The sequence below is a fragment of the Chiloscyllium punctatum genome, chromosome 15 (genome assembly GCF_047496795.1).
Source record: "Chiloscyllium punctatum isolate Juve2018m chromosome 15, sChiPun1.3, whole genome shotgun sequence".
Classification (NCBI taxonomy): domain Eukaryota; kingdom Metazoa; phylum Chordata; class Chondrichthyes; order Orectolobiformes; family Hemiscylliidae; genus Chiloscyllium; species Chiloscyllium punctatum.
This window is the reverse complement of record NC_092753.1, coordinates 13445223-13462861: the sequence shown is the minus strand read 5'-3', so window position 1 is coordinate 13462861 and position 17639 is coordinate 13445223. Positions and strand designations below refer to the sequence as shown.

General features: G+C 47.7%; 1 protein-coding gene across 12 annotated transcripts in view; it reads right to left on the bottom strand.

The window, feature by feature from the left end:
- The window catches only part of phldb2b (pleckstrin homology-like domain, family B, member 2b), a 265080-nt gene that overhangs the window by 180218 nt on the left and 67223 nt on the right, over positions 1 to 17639 (bottom strand). For 11 of the 12 annotated variants that reach the window (XM_072584659.1, XM_072584660.1, XM_072584664.1 and 8 more), the window contains 2 exons: positions 8517 to 8639; positions 4746 to 6058 (listed from right to left, as the gene is read on the bottom strand). In XM_072584659.1, the coding sequence (XP_072440760.1) occupies positions 4746 to 6058; positions 8517 to 8639 (1436 nt within the window). Of the gene's footprint in view, positions 1 to 4745; positions 6059 to 8516; positions 8640 to 11950; positions 12081 to 17639 lie in introns of those variants that run through there. The other variant, XM_072584671.1, reaches the window with a different exon arrangement.

Here is a 17639-nt window from a genome sequence, read left to right as displayed (position 1 = left end):
CATTTTAAAATGTGACACCCAGCTATACAAGGATATTAGATCACAGAGGAGAAAGTGAGGACTGCAGATGCTGGGGATCAGAGCTTAAAAATGTGTTGCTGGAAAAGCGCAGCAGATCAGGCAGCACCCAAGGAGCAGGAGAATCGACGTTTCGGGCATAAGCCTGAAGAAGGGCTTGTGCCCGAAACGTCGATTCTCCTGCTCCTTGGATGCTGCCTGACCTGCTGCGTTTTTCCAGCAACACATTTTTAAGTATTAGATCACAGGTTTTAATGAGTGCCTTAAGAGAGGGAAATGGCGCAAAGACAGAATTCCAGAGCTTGGGACCTGGTCAGCTGATGGCAGATGATGGAGTGATTATAATCGGGGACAGACAAGGAGTCAAAATTAGAGGAATGCTGAGATCTTAGAGAGTTGTGGAAATGAAGGGGAATACAGGCACTGGGAGGGGAAAGCCCAAGGAGGAATTTGAAAAACAGGATGAGAAGTTTTTTTTAAAAATCAAGATGTTGCTTGGAATGGAGCTGGAGCAGGGGGGAGAGCTAAGGGTACAGACTGGCTGCAAATTAAGGCACAGGAAACAGCATCTTGGATAATCTCAAGTTTCCAGAGGATTGTGTGTCAAGAGAGGAGCCAGGAGTATGTGGGATTAGCCGAGTCTGGAGTTAGATGAAAATTTCAGCAGCAAATGATCTGAGACGGGGCAACATCATATAGGTGGAAATTACTGGTTTCAGTACGAACATTGGAAGCTAATCATGGGATCAAATGTGACGCCAAAGTTGTGAAGAGACATGTAGACTGATGATTTGGAGACCATGGGAGAGTGGAGAGAGATATTGATGATGAGATACAGCTCGGAACTATCGGTATATATGTGAAAACTATCACTGTAAGTAAGTTAGCTCGCTGAGCTGGAAGATAGGTAGGGTGTGTTTATTGATGGGAGTTCTGGTTAGAATGCCAGGCCTCTAAGAATTCTTGTGCGTGTCTTTGTTCCGCCTGTACCAGGATGTGTGTGTTGTCCCAGTCAAAGTGATGTCCTTCTTTGTCTGTATATATGAAAACTCCCTTGAAAAAAAAAAGAACTGGAAGTGACATCACCCACCTTAAGAAACCTATAAATAGAGAGGTGGGACATCCCACCAGCGCTTCACCGGAGACTCTCACTGATGGTGTTACCTAGTCATGGTGACAAAACATCTGAAAACAAACCTTCCAGATCAGCCAGCTAACTTACAGATTTAACAATCTGAGCTACAAAATCTTCCCAAAAATCGCTAAATATCACTGTGCTTGTGAATGAACTCCAGAAGGGTAGTGTGGGGGTGAACAAGGATAGACCCGTGGGGGAATAGTAGCACAGGAACAGGCGGAGGTGCTAATCCCACTGAGTCTATAGCTATGATTAGATGGAGAAAAACAGAAGGAGAGTAGACTTAGCCAGTGGAGAGGGGTTGGGGGAGGATGACGTGGTCACTGTGCCAAAAGCTGCATATGGTCAAAAAGTGTGAGGGGGAGACGTTTACCACTGTCGTATTGTAATTTTCATAAGAGTTGTTTTGGTACTGTGACAGGGGAGAAACCAAATGGCAGGGATTCGAAAAACTGAGTGCTGGGAAAGATATGAATGATTTGGAAGACAACATTACATTCAACAAAGTTTGCACTGAACTGATGTTGTTTTGAGGAGACCGTAAGGACTGCAGATGCTGGAAGCCAGAGTCGATAGTGTGAAGCTGGAAAAACATAGCAAGTCAGGCAGCACCCTCCCTGACGAAGGGTTTTGGCCTGAAACATTGCCATTCCTGATCCTCCCATGCTGCCTGACCTGCTGCGCTTTTCCAGCTTCACATCAGTTGACTCTGATGCTTTTGAGTCGTCGGGTAATGACCAACAGATTTAAAAGCAGAGCAGGACAACACCTGAAGAGAAAGATCCATTCACAATAATCGGCTGGCGCTAAGGATCAGGAGGGCAAATTGGCTGGTCAGCAGTTTAGTGGGAAGGATGCAAAAGTTGGGTCTCATGGATAAGATGAGAAAGAGAGAAGAGAATGAAGGGAAAAAGCTTAAAACATTGGTCATCGCAGAACTCACTGTTATAGGTAAAGTCTCAGATTCCCGCATCCCTCTGGATAAAAAAAATCTTTTCTTCACATCCCCTCTGCCCTACTAAAATTACTTCCCCTTTGTTCTGTATTTATTCTTTGACAGGAGGCAGGTAAAACTGTTACCCGAATTATCCCTGGGCTGAGTAGCTTGCTGAGAAGATCAGGGCAGCTTAGTGACAATCCCATTGCTCAGTCTGGAGTCACATCGAGGCTAGAATAGATGAGGACAGAAGATCCCCTTCCCTAGAGGACACTGCTAAACCAAATCAGCTTTGACCATAATTGACGATAGTTGCCGTGGTTATTATCACTGAGAATAATTTTTACATTCTAGATTTAAGAACAAAATTTAAATTCCACTAGCTGTTGTGCTGGGATTTGAACCAATACTCCCTGGACATTAGCCTGGCAACTGTACCTGAACCTGCAACAGGTCCAGCTCAGCAGCACAAAGATCTGAACCCTTCCAAATCAAAATTCAAAGAGTGAGGAATATTAAACTTCTACTAATTTATGACTCAGTCAATCGAACTAATAAAAATGCAAGATGTTTCTCAATTATAAACAAATCTTTTTTCCCCTCTACTCCTTGATGCCTTTAAAATCTGAACATCTATCTCTTTCTTGAATATGTTCAGTACTTAGCCTCCACAGCCTTGTGTGGTGGGGAATTCCACAAGTTCACTATCCACTGAGTTCAGGAATGGTTCCTCATTTCAGTCTGAAACGGTCTACTCCATATCCTGAGTCTCCCCAACCAGGGGAAATATTCTCCCTGCATCACTTCAATCAAATCCCCTCTTATCCACCTAAACTCTAGTGAACACAGGCTCTGTTGAACAAATCTCTCCTCATGGGACAGACCTGTCATCCCTAGAATGAGTCGAGTGAACCTCTACTGCATTCTCTCCGTGACAAGTTTCTCCTTCCTTCAGAACGGAAGGCCAAGGGAGTACTCTCAAATTACACCTCCTTATGACTCTTCAAATTCATTGACTGATGAGGATCCTTTCAAAGTATTAACAGTGCTCTTTCGCAAGTGATTTCCAAAGAAATTTGAATGTCAATTCTTTTTGGAAGTAGGGACTCGTTCTTCCAAGAAAAGACGATTTGTCAGGGCCTTTTTGAAAAACCGTTTGATACAGTAGAGATTATTCTGAAAGAGCAGACAGAAAGAAACAGGCAGACAGACAGAGACAAGCAGACAGAGGGAGAGGAGCTGTTTCCATCACCCTGTACTTTATTACTCTTTATTTGGTTCATTCGCACACAATTAAACAATAATTATTTTCCCGGCACCAATCAAGACACACTCGCTTCACTGTCTCTGAGCAGACCTGTTCAAAATTGCTTTCCAAATCCTTTCAAGCCCCAGAAACCCCACCACACTGTGCTTCAGATAGAGAGGCTGAGACAGGCTAGGAAAGACAGAGAGAAAATAAAATTACAATGGTGAGAGAATCAGTTACAGTGAAAAGTGGTGGATTTCTTATTGTTGTTCACAAGATTAATATAAGCTGTTTATTTATCAACATGCACTGAGTGAGGTCATAGACTTTAGAACTTGAGGAGAATATAATGTAAATGATGCCCTTTAGCTAAAATGATCAGAATGACAGTAAAAAATAGCTTAGCAGCAGAAATTCTCACTCTTGGTGAGGCAGTAGAAATGGTACTTTTCTCAGTGAAAGTATCGGGAGAAAGTTTAAAGCAGGATTCAGTAGCAACACCCACAGAGTGCTTTATCAAAATAAGCCACTTTACAATAGCATTCACTTGACTGAAGAGAGACTGAGGATCGATATTGCAATTTTAAAATCGATTCTGGAGAATGACGTAGTCTCTACGTTGAAACGAGTGGACAGCCACTATCAGCCATCCAACAGCTGAGGATGAGGAAAGGAAAAAAATCGAGAAGAAATACTGGAAAAGGGATGCTTGGAACTCTGATGGACATAAATATAACAAGATATATAAGCATTTTGTCATTTTTTAATTCTTGTTTTCCAAACTAATTTACTTGTAGACATGAAAATGAATTGCATCATCTAATACGATGTGGAAGGGATACATGAAACTAAATGGAATTAGGGAAGAGCCAATGGTTATGTGAATTAAGGGATAATCGGAGGAAAACATTCCTGGATGGAGAGTGAACAAGTAATCAGTGTATTTTGGAATTTTACGAAGTGTAAATTGGAATAAAACTCCAGCGAGAGAAGCATATGAAGGGACTTTGTCTATCCAAACTCTGAGGCTCCACAGTCATTGCTGCCTCAGAGCTCAGGACCCCAAAGTTCCGGCACTTTTCACCGCTCTCTGGAAAGTGGGAACAGCTGGAGACATCAGTGATTCCCAAACTCTCAATGGACTATCAGCAGAGATACTGAAGCCAAAGCCCAAGTCAATCTAAAAACAAAATGAGAATGATGGAGATCCAAAACAAAAACAAAAAATCGCTGGAGAAACTCAGCAGATCTCGGACGCACCTGTGGAGGCAGAAACAAAAGTTCAGGTTTCGGGTCCAATGGCCCTGCATTCTTTCCACAGATGCTGCCAGACCTGCTGAGTCTCGACAGCAACTTCTCATTTGTGATGCCCAGGTTAATCTCCTCTGGGTCCATGCACTCACCAGACGTTCCATTTCCTGTTCCCGGAGCCTCTCCTCCTTCTGCTGCTGGTGGTAACCCAGGAGCTCCTCCTCGTTGCCCCCGATTGAGCTGATGCTGTTGGTGCGCCGGCGGAAGGCCGGAGGCGACGCCGATCGCAGGCCGGGCACTGAGACCGGTGGTTTCCCTGCATCGCCCACCGGCGGACCGCCCCAGGCCCTGAGGGATTGGTCGAGGCTCTCGAGAGGGAAGGCACTCCCTCCGTTCTGGAGCTCCTTCCTTCCAGGGGTGTCGAAGGGACTGTCCGGCGCCTGGCCCGGAGGGGAATGGGGCGAAGCCAGGGCAATCTTCTGAGCCACCCTTGGGCTCCCTGAAGCACGGTGCTCTTCCAGTCCTTCGGCAGCGATACTGGTTTGGCCGGACTGGGAGTAAAAAGATTCCTTCATGGGTAAAGGGAAATACCTTGGAGCCAATTCCCTGGATTCGTCCATGGCGGTCCGGGCCTGCTGGATGGACGTGAAGGGGGTCAGTTGGCAGTCCCCGGCCCGGTGCAGCTTGGGCAGGGAGCGGCTGTGCACCCCGGTGAGCCGGAGAGAGGTCCCAGAGCTCTCCCTCACCCGAGAGCTGCACCCAAGAGCCCCGTCGCCGACGGCAACCCTCTCGCGGCCGGGGACGTAGGAATCGACGGGGCTACAGGACAGGTAGAGCCTCCGGGCCAGCCGGGGGCTTGACGGCACGCTGGCCGACTCCTTCCCGCGGTCAGCCGCGGCGGCACGCAGGAGCCCACCGCCAAACCGGGCGCTTCCCGCCGATAACGTCAAGTCGTCCCACGCGGCCCGCCGGGAGAGGCTTTCCCCGCAACCGAAGCCGGGAGACCGCGATCCGTTCCACAACTCCGGCTGCCTCCTCCGCCTTGACCCCACTCCCCCCCGGTAGGCCTCAGAGTAAAAGGAGCAAACCGTCGGTGACGGGGGGCTGTGCAGGGGAGGTGGAGAACCGGCTGAGTTCATCGGCGACCTGGAAGGGAAAAACCGCTGGAAGGCACCGCCGGATGGCCAGTCCGTCGAAACGGGGGAATACGGCGGGTACGGTGGAGGCATGGCAAGGCGACTGCCGCTGGTTCTGGCTGTGAATCGCCTCCCGTCGGCGTTTAGCTCCTCAGTGGAGCTCCTGGTCTGGCCCTCCGAGCATGGCACGATGCGGGTCATCGTCGTCAGGCTGAGCGACTCATGAGGGGCGTTGTCCTCCCAGTTACCACGGCAACTGCGTTCAAATCCCAATAGTCTGGAGGGTGGGCTCTGTGCCAATGCCTGGCGTTCCCTGGCACTGGGAAAATCTGTCATCGAAATAGAATAATAATTGTATTAGGAGCAGATTTTGGGGCTGTGTCTTTCTCAGATGTCCAAATATTGTTTGGAGGGGGGGTGGCGGTACTAGACAGGGAGGAGGTAGGGTGTGGTCAGCGATGGATGGATAGGGGTGGTGGAGGGCAGGAGACATGGGATGGGTTGGTGATGGACACGAGATGGGGGGGGTGGAGGAAGGGGATGAGGGCTGGGGGTAGGGGATGCGGGGGGGGGGCGCGGGAGGGGGGTGAGAGCGAGAAGAGGCGGGATGGGGTGTGTGCAAGAGGACGGGAGAAAGGTGAGTGCGAGGGGAAGTGGGAGGGGGGTGAGAGCAAGGGGAGGTGGGTGACAGTGAGTCCATATGGGATGGTGAGTGTAAGCAAAGGACAGGGGATGGGGGATGGGGCTGGATGAAGGTGGAGGGGGGAGTGGATGAAAGGGGATGGGGGGTAGTGCAGGACAGGGAATGGGAGTTGGAGGACATGGAGGGGTGTGGAGGACAAGGGAAGGGGTGAAGGACGCAGGAGGGGGTTGGAGGACTCAGGGGTGGGCATGGAGGAGGCGGGAGGGGCTGGAGGACGGGGGAAGGGTGGGTGTGGGTTGGATAGGTGAGGGAAAGGATAGGGTGGGAGCAGAGTGTAATGGAGGTGATGGGGTGGTAGGAGTTGGGGCTGTGAGAGAAGCAGTATTAGTGCATGGGTTGGTAGAGGGAGGGGGTGTTTGGGTGCAATGGACTCCACCACCCCCAGGGAGGAGCTGTGGGAGGGTTGGCATGGGGTCAAGTTTGTTTTCAGAACAATGACTTAGGAGTGGGGAGGCAGATGCAAAGCCTCAACATTTAAAATTGCACATTGTAAAAGCTACACACAACATTAAGAATGAAAATGTACCTCATCAGCTCAATGCAGACAATTAAGGGATAATGGGTCCCTTCCATTTTAAAATAAAACTGACCGTGCACCGTATGACAATTTTCCCACTCTGACCCCATTTGAAGGTTCAAGAATTGTCACGTGACCCCAGAGTTTGTGAGCAAGGTTGGAATGGCAACGATTTACAAGAGCAGAGGATGACTGGAGAGGGTTGGGGTCAGTCAAGGACCTGTGACACTGAGGAGTGAGCAGGCTTGTTGTCCCCCTGCATCCCTGACAAACTGCTCTTTCAAGTATACATCAAAACCCACTGAAATGTATTGCTGTGTCTGCAAGTCAAACACGCTGATCTTGGTGTTCAAAAAAAAATCGCATCTCCTCTCTAACTGTTGTGCCAATTCTCTTAAGTCTGTCTCCTCTAGTTACGAACTATCCAATCACAGGAAAGCAATTTTCCTTACTTAACCTCCATGTTTTTTGTATTGAAAGCAGAGCCAAAGTGGCACGGTGGCACAGTGGTTAGCACTGCTGCCTCACAGCGCCAGAGACCCGGGTTCAATTCCCACCTCAGGCGACTCTCTGTGTGGAGTTTGCACGTTCTCCCCCGTGTCTGCGTGGGTTTCCTCCAGGTGCTCCTGTTTCCTCCCACAATCCAAAAATGTGCAGGTTAGGGGAATTGATCATGCTAAATTGTCCGTAGTGTTGGGTGAAGGGGTAAATGTAGGAGTACGTGTCTGGGCGGGTCAGTGTGGACTTGTTGGCCCAAAGGGCCTGTTTCCACACTGTAAGTAATCTAATCTAAAACAGGGAGGTGAACCTGATTGCATAAACCATCACTCAACCATCAGAGCTTGGCTCTCTGAAATGGCTTTAAATTGAGATTAAGATTAGATTCCCAACAATGCAGAAACAGGCCCTTCAGCCCAAACCAACCCTCCAAAGAGTAACCCACCTGACTAATGTACCTAACACTATAGACAATCCACCTGACCTGCACATCTTTGGACAGAACAAATCCACACAGACACAGATGCAAGCTTCACACAGACAGTCACCCAAGGCTGGGGCTGGAATCAAACCCAAGACCCTGGTGCTGTGAGGCAGCAGTGCTAACCATTGAGCCACCGTGCTGCGCCCCTTGCCACTGCATTGAAGCTGAGGTCAAAAAGCCGACAGAAAAAAGGTTTAGGAAACTATCCAGGAGCTTTGAGGGGGGAATGTTGATATTTAGGACGAGCTAATGACAGCAGGAATGGCTCTCAGTTTCTCAAAGATAAACAGGAAAACACAAGTATCTCAGTGAGCGAAACCCTGTTTAAAAAAACACTGAGCTGGTGAAGAATGCTGCAGATGTGGGTTGTATTGGTGGAATTGGGAACTGGACTCTGGAATCTACTGCAAAGAGGCAGATTAAAATCATTTGAAAATCAGACAGAGAACTGGAACAGTGCATCTTCAAACAAGAAAACATTGGAGGCTATGCGCTCTGATGGACAATGCAGCCCACCACTGCCCCCTATGGGATTTGGCAGAGATAACCATGACCAGAGCCGAGCATCCTTGAGCTGCCTCTTACCTGGCGTGAAGCTGGGTGAGGAGATTAAGATCTCGTTGTCGGGCTTCATGTTTTTGATCCGTCTGGCTTCGATGGGATGGTTGAACCGGAAGTAGTTTGACTGACCCAAGCACAGAATGCAACCTGGAGTAAATGAAGCCAGAAAATGGGTTATCAATCATTCTGTTTGGGAGCTCCATCTTCTTCGGCACTTACATTTCCAGTTTGGTGACTCATCCTGGATAAGCATGTGACGAGCAACAATTTGCTCTGAGCCTGCACGAATCAGAGTGCACAGCATGAAGCCAGCGAGTAGCCACGACAGTTTGAAAACAAATTATTTGAAGTCGTATGGTAAGTGCAGAGTTTGGATTGTTCTATTTTTTTCAAACTTCCTTTTGTAATAAAATGTCCATGTCGTTGTTATCTGCAACACTTGTGAACTTATGGTTCAGTGAGAGACCTCTTTGATAAAACAAAAAATCAAATCAAAATATGATCTATCAAGTCAGGTTCCTGTCTGGGATCTGACTTATCCAGTCAGACCATCAGCTGGGATCATTACAGTACCTCCCAGGCAAAACCCTAAATCTGTCCCCCCCTCCCCCGAGAACAGCCTTTCTTTATCTATTTTATCAGTACAGGTCACGATCCCCTCGATCTCAATCAAATCTCTCCTCATATCCCCTGCTCTCAGGGGAACAACCCGATCTTCTCTAAATTGAACCTTATCATTAAAAATCACTCATTTGTAGAACTCATTCTGGTAAATTCATCTCCACCTCCATCACCATCCCACGCACCTCTGTTCCCTCACCCCCAAATCAAGAAGGCAATTCACCGCCACCGTCACAAAGACAACTGGGGATGGGCAGTAAATGCTGGTCAGCCAACGACACCCACATCACATGAATGAATGATTAAAAAGCTCAATCAATAGGGCTGTGGCCAAGCCACTCTAGGTGGTGGACACCCCTATCCAGAGTCCATCCAGCCCCCTTGACATACTCAGTGCTTCCTTCAAGTGGTGTTCAAAATTGAGGGGTCCACAGCCAGAAATCATTGGAGGCTATCAAATCGTTGCCAAGACTCATGGAACTCTGACTTTTATGTCAGGGGGGCACGACAAAGCAATGGACCAGATGTTCTGTTACTTCTTGCCAAATCTCTAATTGGATCACATTGGGGACCCTGCATTGGGTGCCATGCAGTATCTTGGGGGTTGGCCATACAAAATACGGTACAATGCAGCAGGAATAATCAAAATGATATCACGGCCAACAGGGTTACGTTCTTGGAACTGGCCGTGTTCACACAGTTCAGGGGCAAACCGTTTGAGAGGTTCGAAGGTGGCTGTAGGAGTGGTTGGGCTAGATGGAGATGGGACTGTTTCAGAACACGAGCGCAGAAGCTTTACATTTGAGCCAGGCCGTTTGAGTTGATGTCAGGAAGCACAGCTCCACTCCTGGATAGCGGAGAGCAGGCATGCTCTGCCCCGAGTTACAGATACTAATACTTTCAAGACGGAGATTTTTGGGAGGTATGGACTCAAAACAAAATGGAGGGTAAATGAACAAAAACTAAAGAACAGTACAACACAGGAACAGCCCCTATGGCCCACCAAGCCTACATCATCACAACACCTTTCTGAAGTAAAAACGTTTTACCTCTACCTGGTCCAAATTCCTCTATTCTCAACTTATTCATGTATCTGTCAAGATAGCTTTTAAATGTTGCTATTGTATCTGCTTCTACCACTTCCTCTGGTAGCGTATTCCAGGCACTTAGTCTATTTAAAAAACTTCTCTTTCATCTCCTTTAAACTTTCCCCTTTTACCTTAAACCTATGTCCCTGAATAATTGACATTTCTACCCTTGGGGAAAAAAAGATTCCAACTATCCATTCAATCCACGTCTCTGATGATTTTCTCATTTTGAAGTTGAGATATGATCTATAGAAAGGTCGAACAGACTCAGTGGGCTGAATGGCCTTTTCCTTTGTAACACTTGAGGGATTGAATATCCTCCTCTAAAGCCTAAAGTGTGGTGCTGGAAAAGCACAGCAGGTCAGGCAGCAGCTGAGTAGCAGGAGAATCGACGTTTTGGGCAAAAGCCCTTCATCAGGAATGAATGATTCATTCCTTATGAAGGGCTTTTGCCCGAAAGATCGATTTTCCTGCTCCTCGGATGCTGCCTGACCAGCTGTGCTTTTCCAGCACCACACTCTCAACTCTAATCTTCAGCATCTGTAGTCCTCACTTTCACCTCCTCTACAGCCTACCTAATGGGCTCAAAGCAGGGAATGGCCTCCTGCTCTCCCGATTTAACAGGTTCAAGGCCTTGAATGGCTTCCTCCTGTTCCTAAATAACCTGAGTGTCCTATTCCCATCCGACGTTATGGGCGCTGGGAGCTGAATATACTCCTCCTTTTTCCTATCTAACAGGTCTAAAGGGGCTGCTCCCATGTAACTGACCCAAAAGGATGAATGGCTTCCTCCTGTCCCTATGTAACAAGCTCCAAGAAATGAATGGCCTCCTCTTGTCTCCAAGTAACAGGCTTGAGGGGTTGAATGGCCTCCTCTTGTGCAACATTTTCTAAGGAGCAGCTAGACTTTGATGAGAGCTAAACTGGGAGTATGTTCCTGTTGCCAGGAATCCCCTCCGTCTCGACTATAAGTCTAACACCCAGCCCCAGGGCCAAGTAACAGAACGTACATCAGGTTCCCGTGTAACTGACCCAAAAGGATGAATGGCTTCCTCCTGTCCCTATGTAACAGGCTCCAAGAAATGAATGGCCTCCTCTTGTCTCCAAATAACAGGCTTGAGGGGTTGAACGGGTGGCATGGTGGCACAGTGGTTAGCACTGCTGCCTCACAGCGCCAGAGACCCGGGTTCAGTTCCTGCCTCAGGCGACTGTCTGTGTGGAGTTTGTACATTCTCCCCGTGTCTGCGTGGGTTTCCTCCGGGTGCTCTGGTTTCCTCCCACAGTCCAAAGATGTGCAGGTCAGGTGAATTGGCCATGCTAAATTGCCCGTAGTGTTAGGTAAGGGGTAGATGTAGGGGTATGGGTGGTTTGCGCTTCGGCGGGGCGGTGTGGACTTGTTGGGCCGAAGGGCCTGTTTCCACACTGTAAGTAATCTAATCTAAATCTAATCTACTAAGGTCTCTCGTTTTCTCACCCGCAAACTACCCAATTCCTGCCAAAGTATCAGCTCCCTAGTAAAGACAGGCCATAGGTAAAGGTGCTCATGGCAGTGGACAGGGAGGTTAGCCTTCAGTGTTAACGTTTCTGGGAACAGAGTCAGACCCGGAATTCCGACTGGGTCCAGCCGGCAAAGAGCAGCAGACTGCCAAGTGTGACGGCCTACAGCTTGGGGGATGCTGCCTTTGTACCCTTCCCCCGCCCAACATCCTCCTGCCAAACACACAGTCTCATGGTACACGATCATGTTTACCTTCTTTATCCAATTAAGTCCCAGGCAGCGCAGGGTCCTGTCAGACAGATCTCCTAAAATACTGGGAGGTGGAGGGAAAGAGGCAATTCCTGCTTTGTCGAAGCTCAGTTGCAGAATCTGTGAGCTTGTTATTTGTGAGCTTGTTGAAGCTCGAGACATCTGGAAAGCATTCCGCCTTCTCTCAACGTGCCAGATGTTCACTCGCGGCTTTTGTTCGTCAACATTCCTTTTTAAACGCTGGGGCTTTTTTTTCTTTGGGGTTTTGCAATACCATCTCCCACAATCTTTACAAAGCCACTGCACCGAGGCAGCCAGATTCCTAGGACATTCCCTTACCCACACACTTTCCCAAGCAATAGTTAGGAATCGTGGAATCCTATTCATCGCCATATTTGGTCAGAAATAAAGGAAAACATTCCAAATGCAGCCCTGGAATGATTCCCTCCTGTAACTCTCCACTCATAATGCTGATTATACCTCAGAAACACCAGTGCAGAGTTTGCTACCAGAAGGACTGTGAGCCCAATGGCTATTGCTAATATCCACATACAACCCAGGCAGGAGGTTGTGATGGGCACTGTGATAAATTGCCCCAAGTTGCTGGGCAATTAGTGTTTCTCTGCCATTTTCTCGGTGGAAGTGGCCACCCACCCCCAAACCCGCAGTCTGCAACGTTCCTTATGAGCCGCGTGCACGGACAGCTCTCCAGTGTTCTGCTCAACAAAGTGTCTGCACTCAAGGGCCCTGGATGCCTGCACAGCCACTGAGAAAATTGGAGGGAACACTGCCTGCCGGTTCAAGAAATTGCTGCATCTACACAAGGATTATCCATTAATCATGCAAATTAGGAACAGGAACGGACTCTCTGCTCCTTGACGCTGCTCCACTGGTCAGGGCTGTTCTGATTACTCTACATTCTTACCTACTCCCCTCTTGTATTATGCCTCATAATCAGTATACCTTTAAGAGACACCCTCATGACATCATCGCTGCATCATATCATGTGACTTTAGGGTCAGAAGGTCTCTGTTTCCATCTGACCTCAGGATCACTTGAAGCATGACATGCCACTCTGTGTAACTTAACAGCTTAACGTTAGCCCAGGCTCTGATGTGCCTGTGAATGTGATATTAGTGAGGTGCAATAAACTTCTGTTGGATCTTTCAATACCATATTATCCACACTCTGTTCCTTATGTTGTGGGGGATAACATAAGTATCATGCATCAATTAGGAGAAAGTGAGATGCTGGAGATCAGAGTTGAGAATGTGGTGTGGAAAAGCACAGCATCCAAGGAGCAGGAGAATCAACATTTCAGGCATAAGCCCTGAATGAGTCATTCCTGATGAAGGGCTTATGCCCGAAACGTTGAATCTCCTGCTCCTTGGATGCTGCCTGACCTGCTGTGTTTTTCCTGTATCATGTATCAAGTAAAGATAACCTGTTGGGAGCAAAGCCCAAATCACCCTTGATAACCTTTCTGATGTGTTCAAGAATCTTAATACTTCTGCTTTATACACCGAGACTCTGCTCCAACTGCCTTTTGAGAAACAGAGTTCCAAAGACTTGTGCCCCTTTCAGAGAAATAAAATGCTGCTCAGCTCTAACATCTTCATCACAAAGTTAAAGCTGGTACTCAATTACTCCCCACTATTAACATTCTGGGAACTACCATTGACCAGAAACTCAACTAAACTTGCCAATATAAACACAGTGGCTACAGGAGCGGGTCATAGGCCAGGGATACTGCAGAACGTAATTCTGTCTCCCCATAGCTGCCCATCAGCTACAAGGCACAAGGAAGGAGTGTGATGGAATACTCTCCACTTAGCTACATGAGTGCAGTTTCAACAACACTCAACATCGTGCAGGACAAAGCAACCCACGAGGTCGTCACCACATCCTCAAGTATCCTCAGCCTCCACCAATAGCACTAAATAGCAGCAGGGTGTACTATCTACAAAATGCACTGCACCAATTTGCGAAAAATCCTTAGGCAGCACCTTCCAAACACAACCGCTTCCATCTAGAAGGACAGTGGCAGCAGATACATGGGAACAGCATCACCTGCAAATTCCCTCAAAGCCACTCACCATCCTGAATTGGAAACATGTCGCCATTCTTTCAAGCATCGCTCTGTCAAAATCCTAGAATGCCCTCCCTCTAGACATTGTGGATCAACCTATTAGGGCATGGATTGCAGTGGTTCAGGAAGCCACCTCATGACCACTATCTGAAGGCCAACTAGGGCCAGGCCTTGGGACCCTCCGACCAAATGGCATCAATGTGGATTTCACCTGTTTCCTCACTTCCCCTCCCCCCTCTCCTTATCCCAGTTCCAACCTTCCAACTGGCCACCGCCCTCTTGACGTTGAATGTGATGGGGGGGCAGATCGATTTTCTCTTGTTGTAGATGATCAATGCCTGACATTAGTGCAAATGTTACTTGCCACCTGTCAGCCCAAGTCTGAATGTAGAGATTAGATTCCCCACAGTGTGGAAACAGGCCCTTTGGCCCAACAAGTCCACACAAACCCATTCCCCTACCCTATACTTAACCCTTGACGAATACACCTAACACTATGGGCAATTCACCTGACCTGCACATCTTTGGACTGTGGGAGGAAACCCACACAGACACGAGGAGAATGTGCAAACTCCACACAGTCAGTCGTCCGAGGTGAGAGTCGAACCTGGGTCCCTGGCGCAGTGAGGCAGCAATGCTAACCACTCAGTCTTTAAGAGAGACAGCCTTTAAGTAATGAAGTGTAATGGGCATTGGTGCTGGGGCTTGAGCTATTTGCAATCTATATTTTGGACTCTGGTGAAGGTACTTTGTGCATTACACCCAATTTTGCTGATGATACAAAGGAGGGGGGGGGGAATGCAAACTGCAAGAAGGGCACGAAAATGCTTGCACACAAATCACAAAACTAACAAGCAGTTACAGCAAGCAATGCAGCTGGAAAATGCCACGTTGATTTGTATTGTAATGGGATTGGAGTGGAGCAATAAAGGAGCCTTATCACAAATGTACAGGGTTGGGGTGGGACCACACTTGGAATACTGAATGCAGATGTTGTCCCCATGTCTCAGGAATGATATACATACCCTTGAAGGGATGGAATGAAAATCCACCGGACTGATTCGTGGAATAGCATGGCTGTTTTACGAGGAGAAATGGGAGGAGAATTGACTTATACTCTCGAGTTTCGAAGAATAAGGTATGGTCGTACTGAACAACTCAAGAGTGTCAGCAACTGTATTCGGGGGGATGCCAAGAGGCTGTTCCCTCGGCTGGGGAATCTAGAGCTAAGAGGAGTGAGCACATAAGCAGTAATGATGAATGATTTGAAAACAAAATTAGAAGGGCGCTTGAAAAGCTAACTTTGCAGGTCAGTGTGACTGACTGAATTGTTCCATGGAGAGCAAGCATAAACTCAATGGGTCAAATGGGTTGCTTTATGCAGTCAATCATTCTGACTGTGTAAATTGGTTTTGCAGTCCTTGGAGTGGGAGGGGAAGGTGAGAAAGGATCTTGATACACCATTCTAACTCAAACCCAGAGTTAAACTGAAAGTGGCCCTTATCTTAGTTCGAGTCCACACTAGAACAATAAAAATGACCTTCGATTGAGTCAGTATGAAGTTAAAGATTCAATAAATACTGTTGAAAGGTGGGAAACAGAAACAGGTTTTAGCCCAGCTGTTAGTTTGCTTGGTTGAGGTGCTGACCACTTTGTTAGTTACTTTTGGGAAAGGCAAGCCCACATGGCAAACTCCTAGTGAACCTCTGGGAGACCCCTGCAAACAATAGTATAAGTGTCTACACATCAAAATGTGCAGCAACCCAACAGTTAACTCGCAGACCTCTGGGCCATTGATCACTTAACGTATTGCTGCTTGTGAGACTGTGCACAAACTGGTTGCCATGTCTCCCACGTTACACTGACCACATTTCTGAAGTGCCTCACTGGCTGTGAAGTATTTTGGAAAGCAAGTCCTTTCTTCTTCCAACAACATGGCCAAGGTCTCCATTTGTAAAGACACAAGAATCCAGTTCTAGTCTCCTCACATTTATTGGGGGGAACAACAGAGTCTCAGAAAGATCACCAAGTTGGGTTAGCACATTAACATTTGGGGCGGCACAGTGGTTGACCCTGCTGCCTCACAGCGCCAGAGACCCGGGTTTGATTCCAGTCTCGGGCAACTGTCTGTGTGGAGTTTGCATAGTCTCCCAGTGTCGGCATGTTTCCGGGTGCTCCTATTTCCTCCTACAATCCAAAGATGTGCAGGCCAGGTGAATTGGCCACGCTAAATTGCTCATAGGGTTAGGTACTTTAGTCAGGGGTAAATGTAGGGGAATGGGTCTGGGTGGGTTACTCTTCAGAGGGTCGGTGTGGAAGTGTTGGGCCGAAGGGCCTGTTTCCATACTGTAGGGAATCTAATCTAAGATGTCTTAGATAGAGTCAGAGTGGGACAGCATAACTTAAGGAAGTGTACTTACCAGGTTCAGGGGTGATCTGACTGAGGTTTAGAATATGAAGATAACATTCGATTGTGATTGTGTACCTAGGCTGCTCTGACTAAACAGCTTCGGAATGATCTGGGCTGACAATCTCAAAATGTCAACACTTAGGAAATGGAAGCACCTCAAAGATTTTAACCTAAGAAAAACGAGTTTCTCAACCAGGTTGTCTACCATCTCCTGCATTACCAGCCTGGTTTGGCCATACCACAGATAGTGCTGGTCATCACACCTCAGGCAGTGCGTCAGGGGAGATTTACCAGAACCGTTCAGGGAATGAGCGAATTTACTGACAAAGTTAGTTTGATGAAGTTAGGTTTTTTTTCTTAGAACGAAGAAGATTGAGAGATTTGACAGGTGGTAAAATATGACAACAGATTGGATTACTTACAGTGTGGAAACAGGCCCTTCGGCCCAACAAGTCCACACCAATGCGCAACCCACCCATTCACCCCTGTCCCTAACACTATGGGCAATTTAGCATGGCCAATTCACCTAACCTGCACATTTTTGGACTGCAGGAGGAAACTGGAGCAAACCCACACAGACAGAACGTGCAAACTCCACACAGTCAGTCGCCCGAGTCGGGAATTGAACCCAGGTCTCTGGCGCTGAGAGGCAGCAGTGCTAACCACTGTACCACCGTGCCACCCAGAGGATAGGTAGACACAAGAAAACTGCTCCCACTAACTGATGAAAAAAGGACTAGGGAAGACTTTTTTTTTAAAAACTGTTCATTCACAGATTGAGGGAGTCTCTGGCCAGACCAGCATTTATTACCCATCCTTAATTGCCCAGAGGGCAGTCAAGAGTCATATGTAGGCCAGAACAGGTAAGAATGGCAAATTTCCCTTTCTCTAATGGGTGTTCACGAACTGGCTGGGTTACTTTTCAGAACAACCACTGACAATGGTGACTATCAGGCTAGCTTGCTATTGCTCATTTTTACTCAATTCAAATCTCACCATTTGCCATGGTGGGATTCAGAGCCCCCACAGCCCCAGAACATGAACCTGGGTATCTGATTACTGGTCCAATGACATTACCACTAAACCATCAGCTCCCATTTCCGGCCTTTGGCAAGAGATCCAGGAGGGTTTGTGAGTGAAGCCTTTGTTCATGCAGCCAGGGCGAACAACCTGGGAACTCCATACCCCCACAA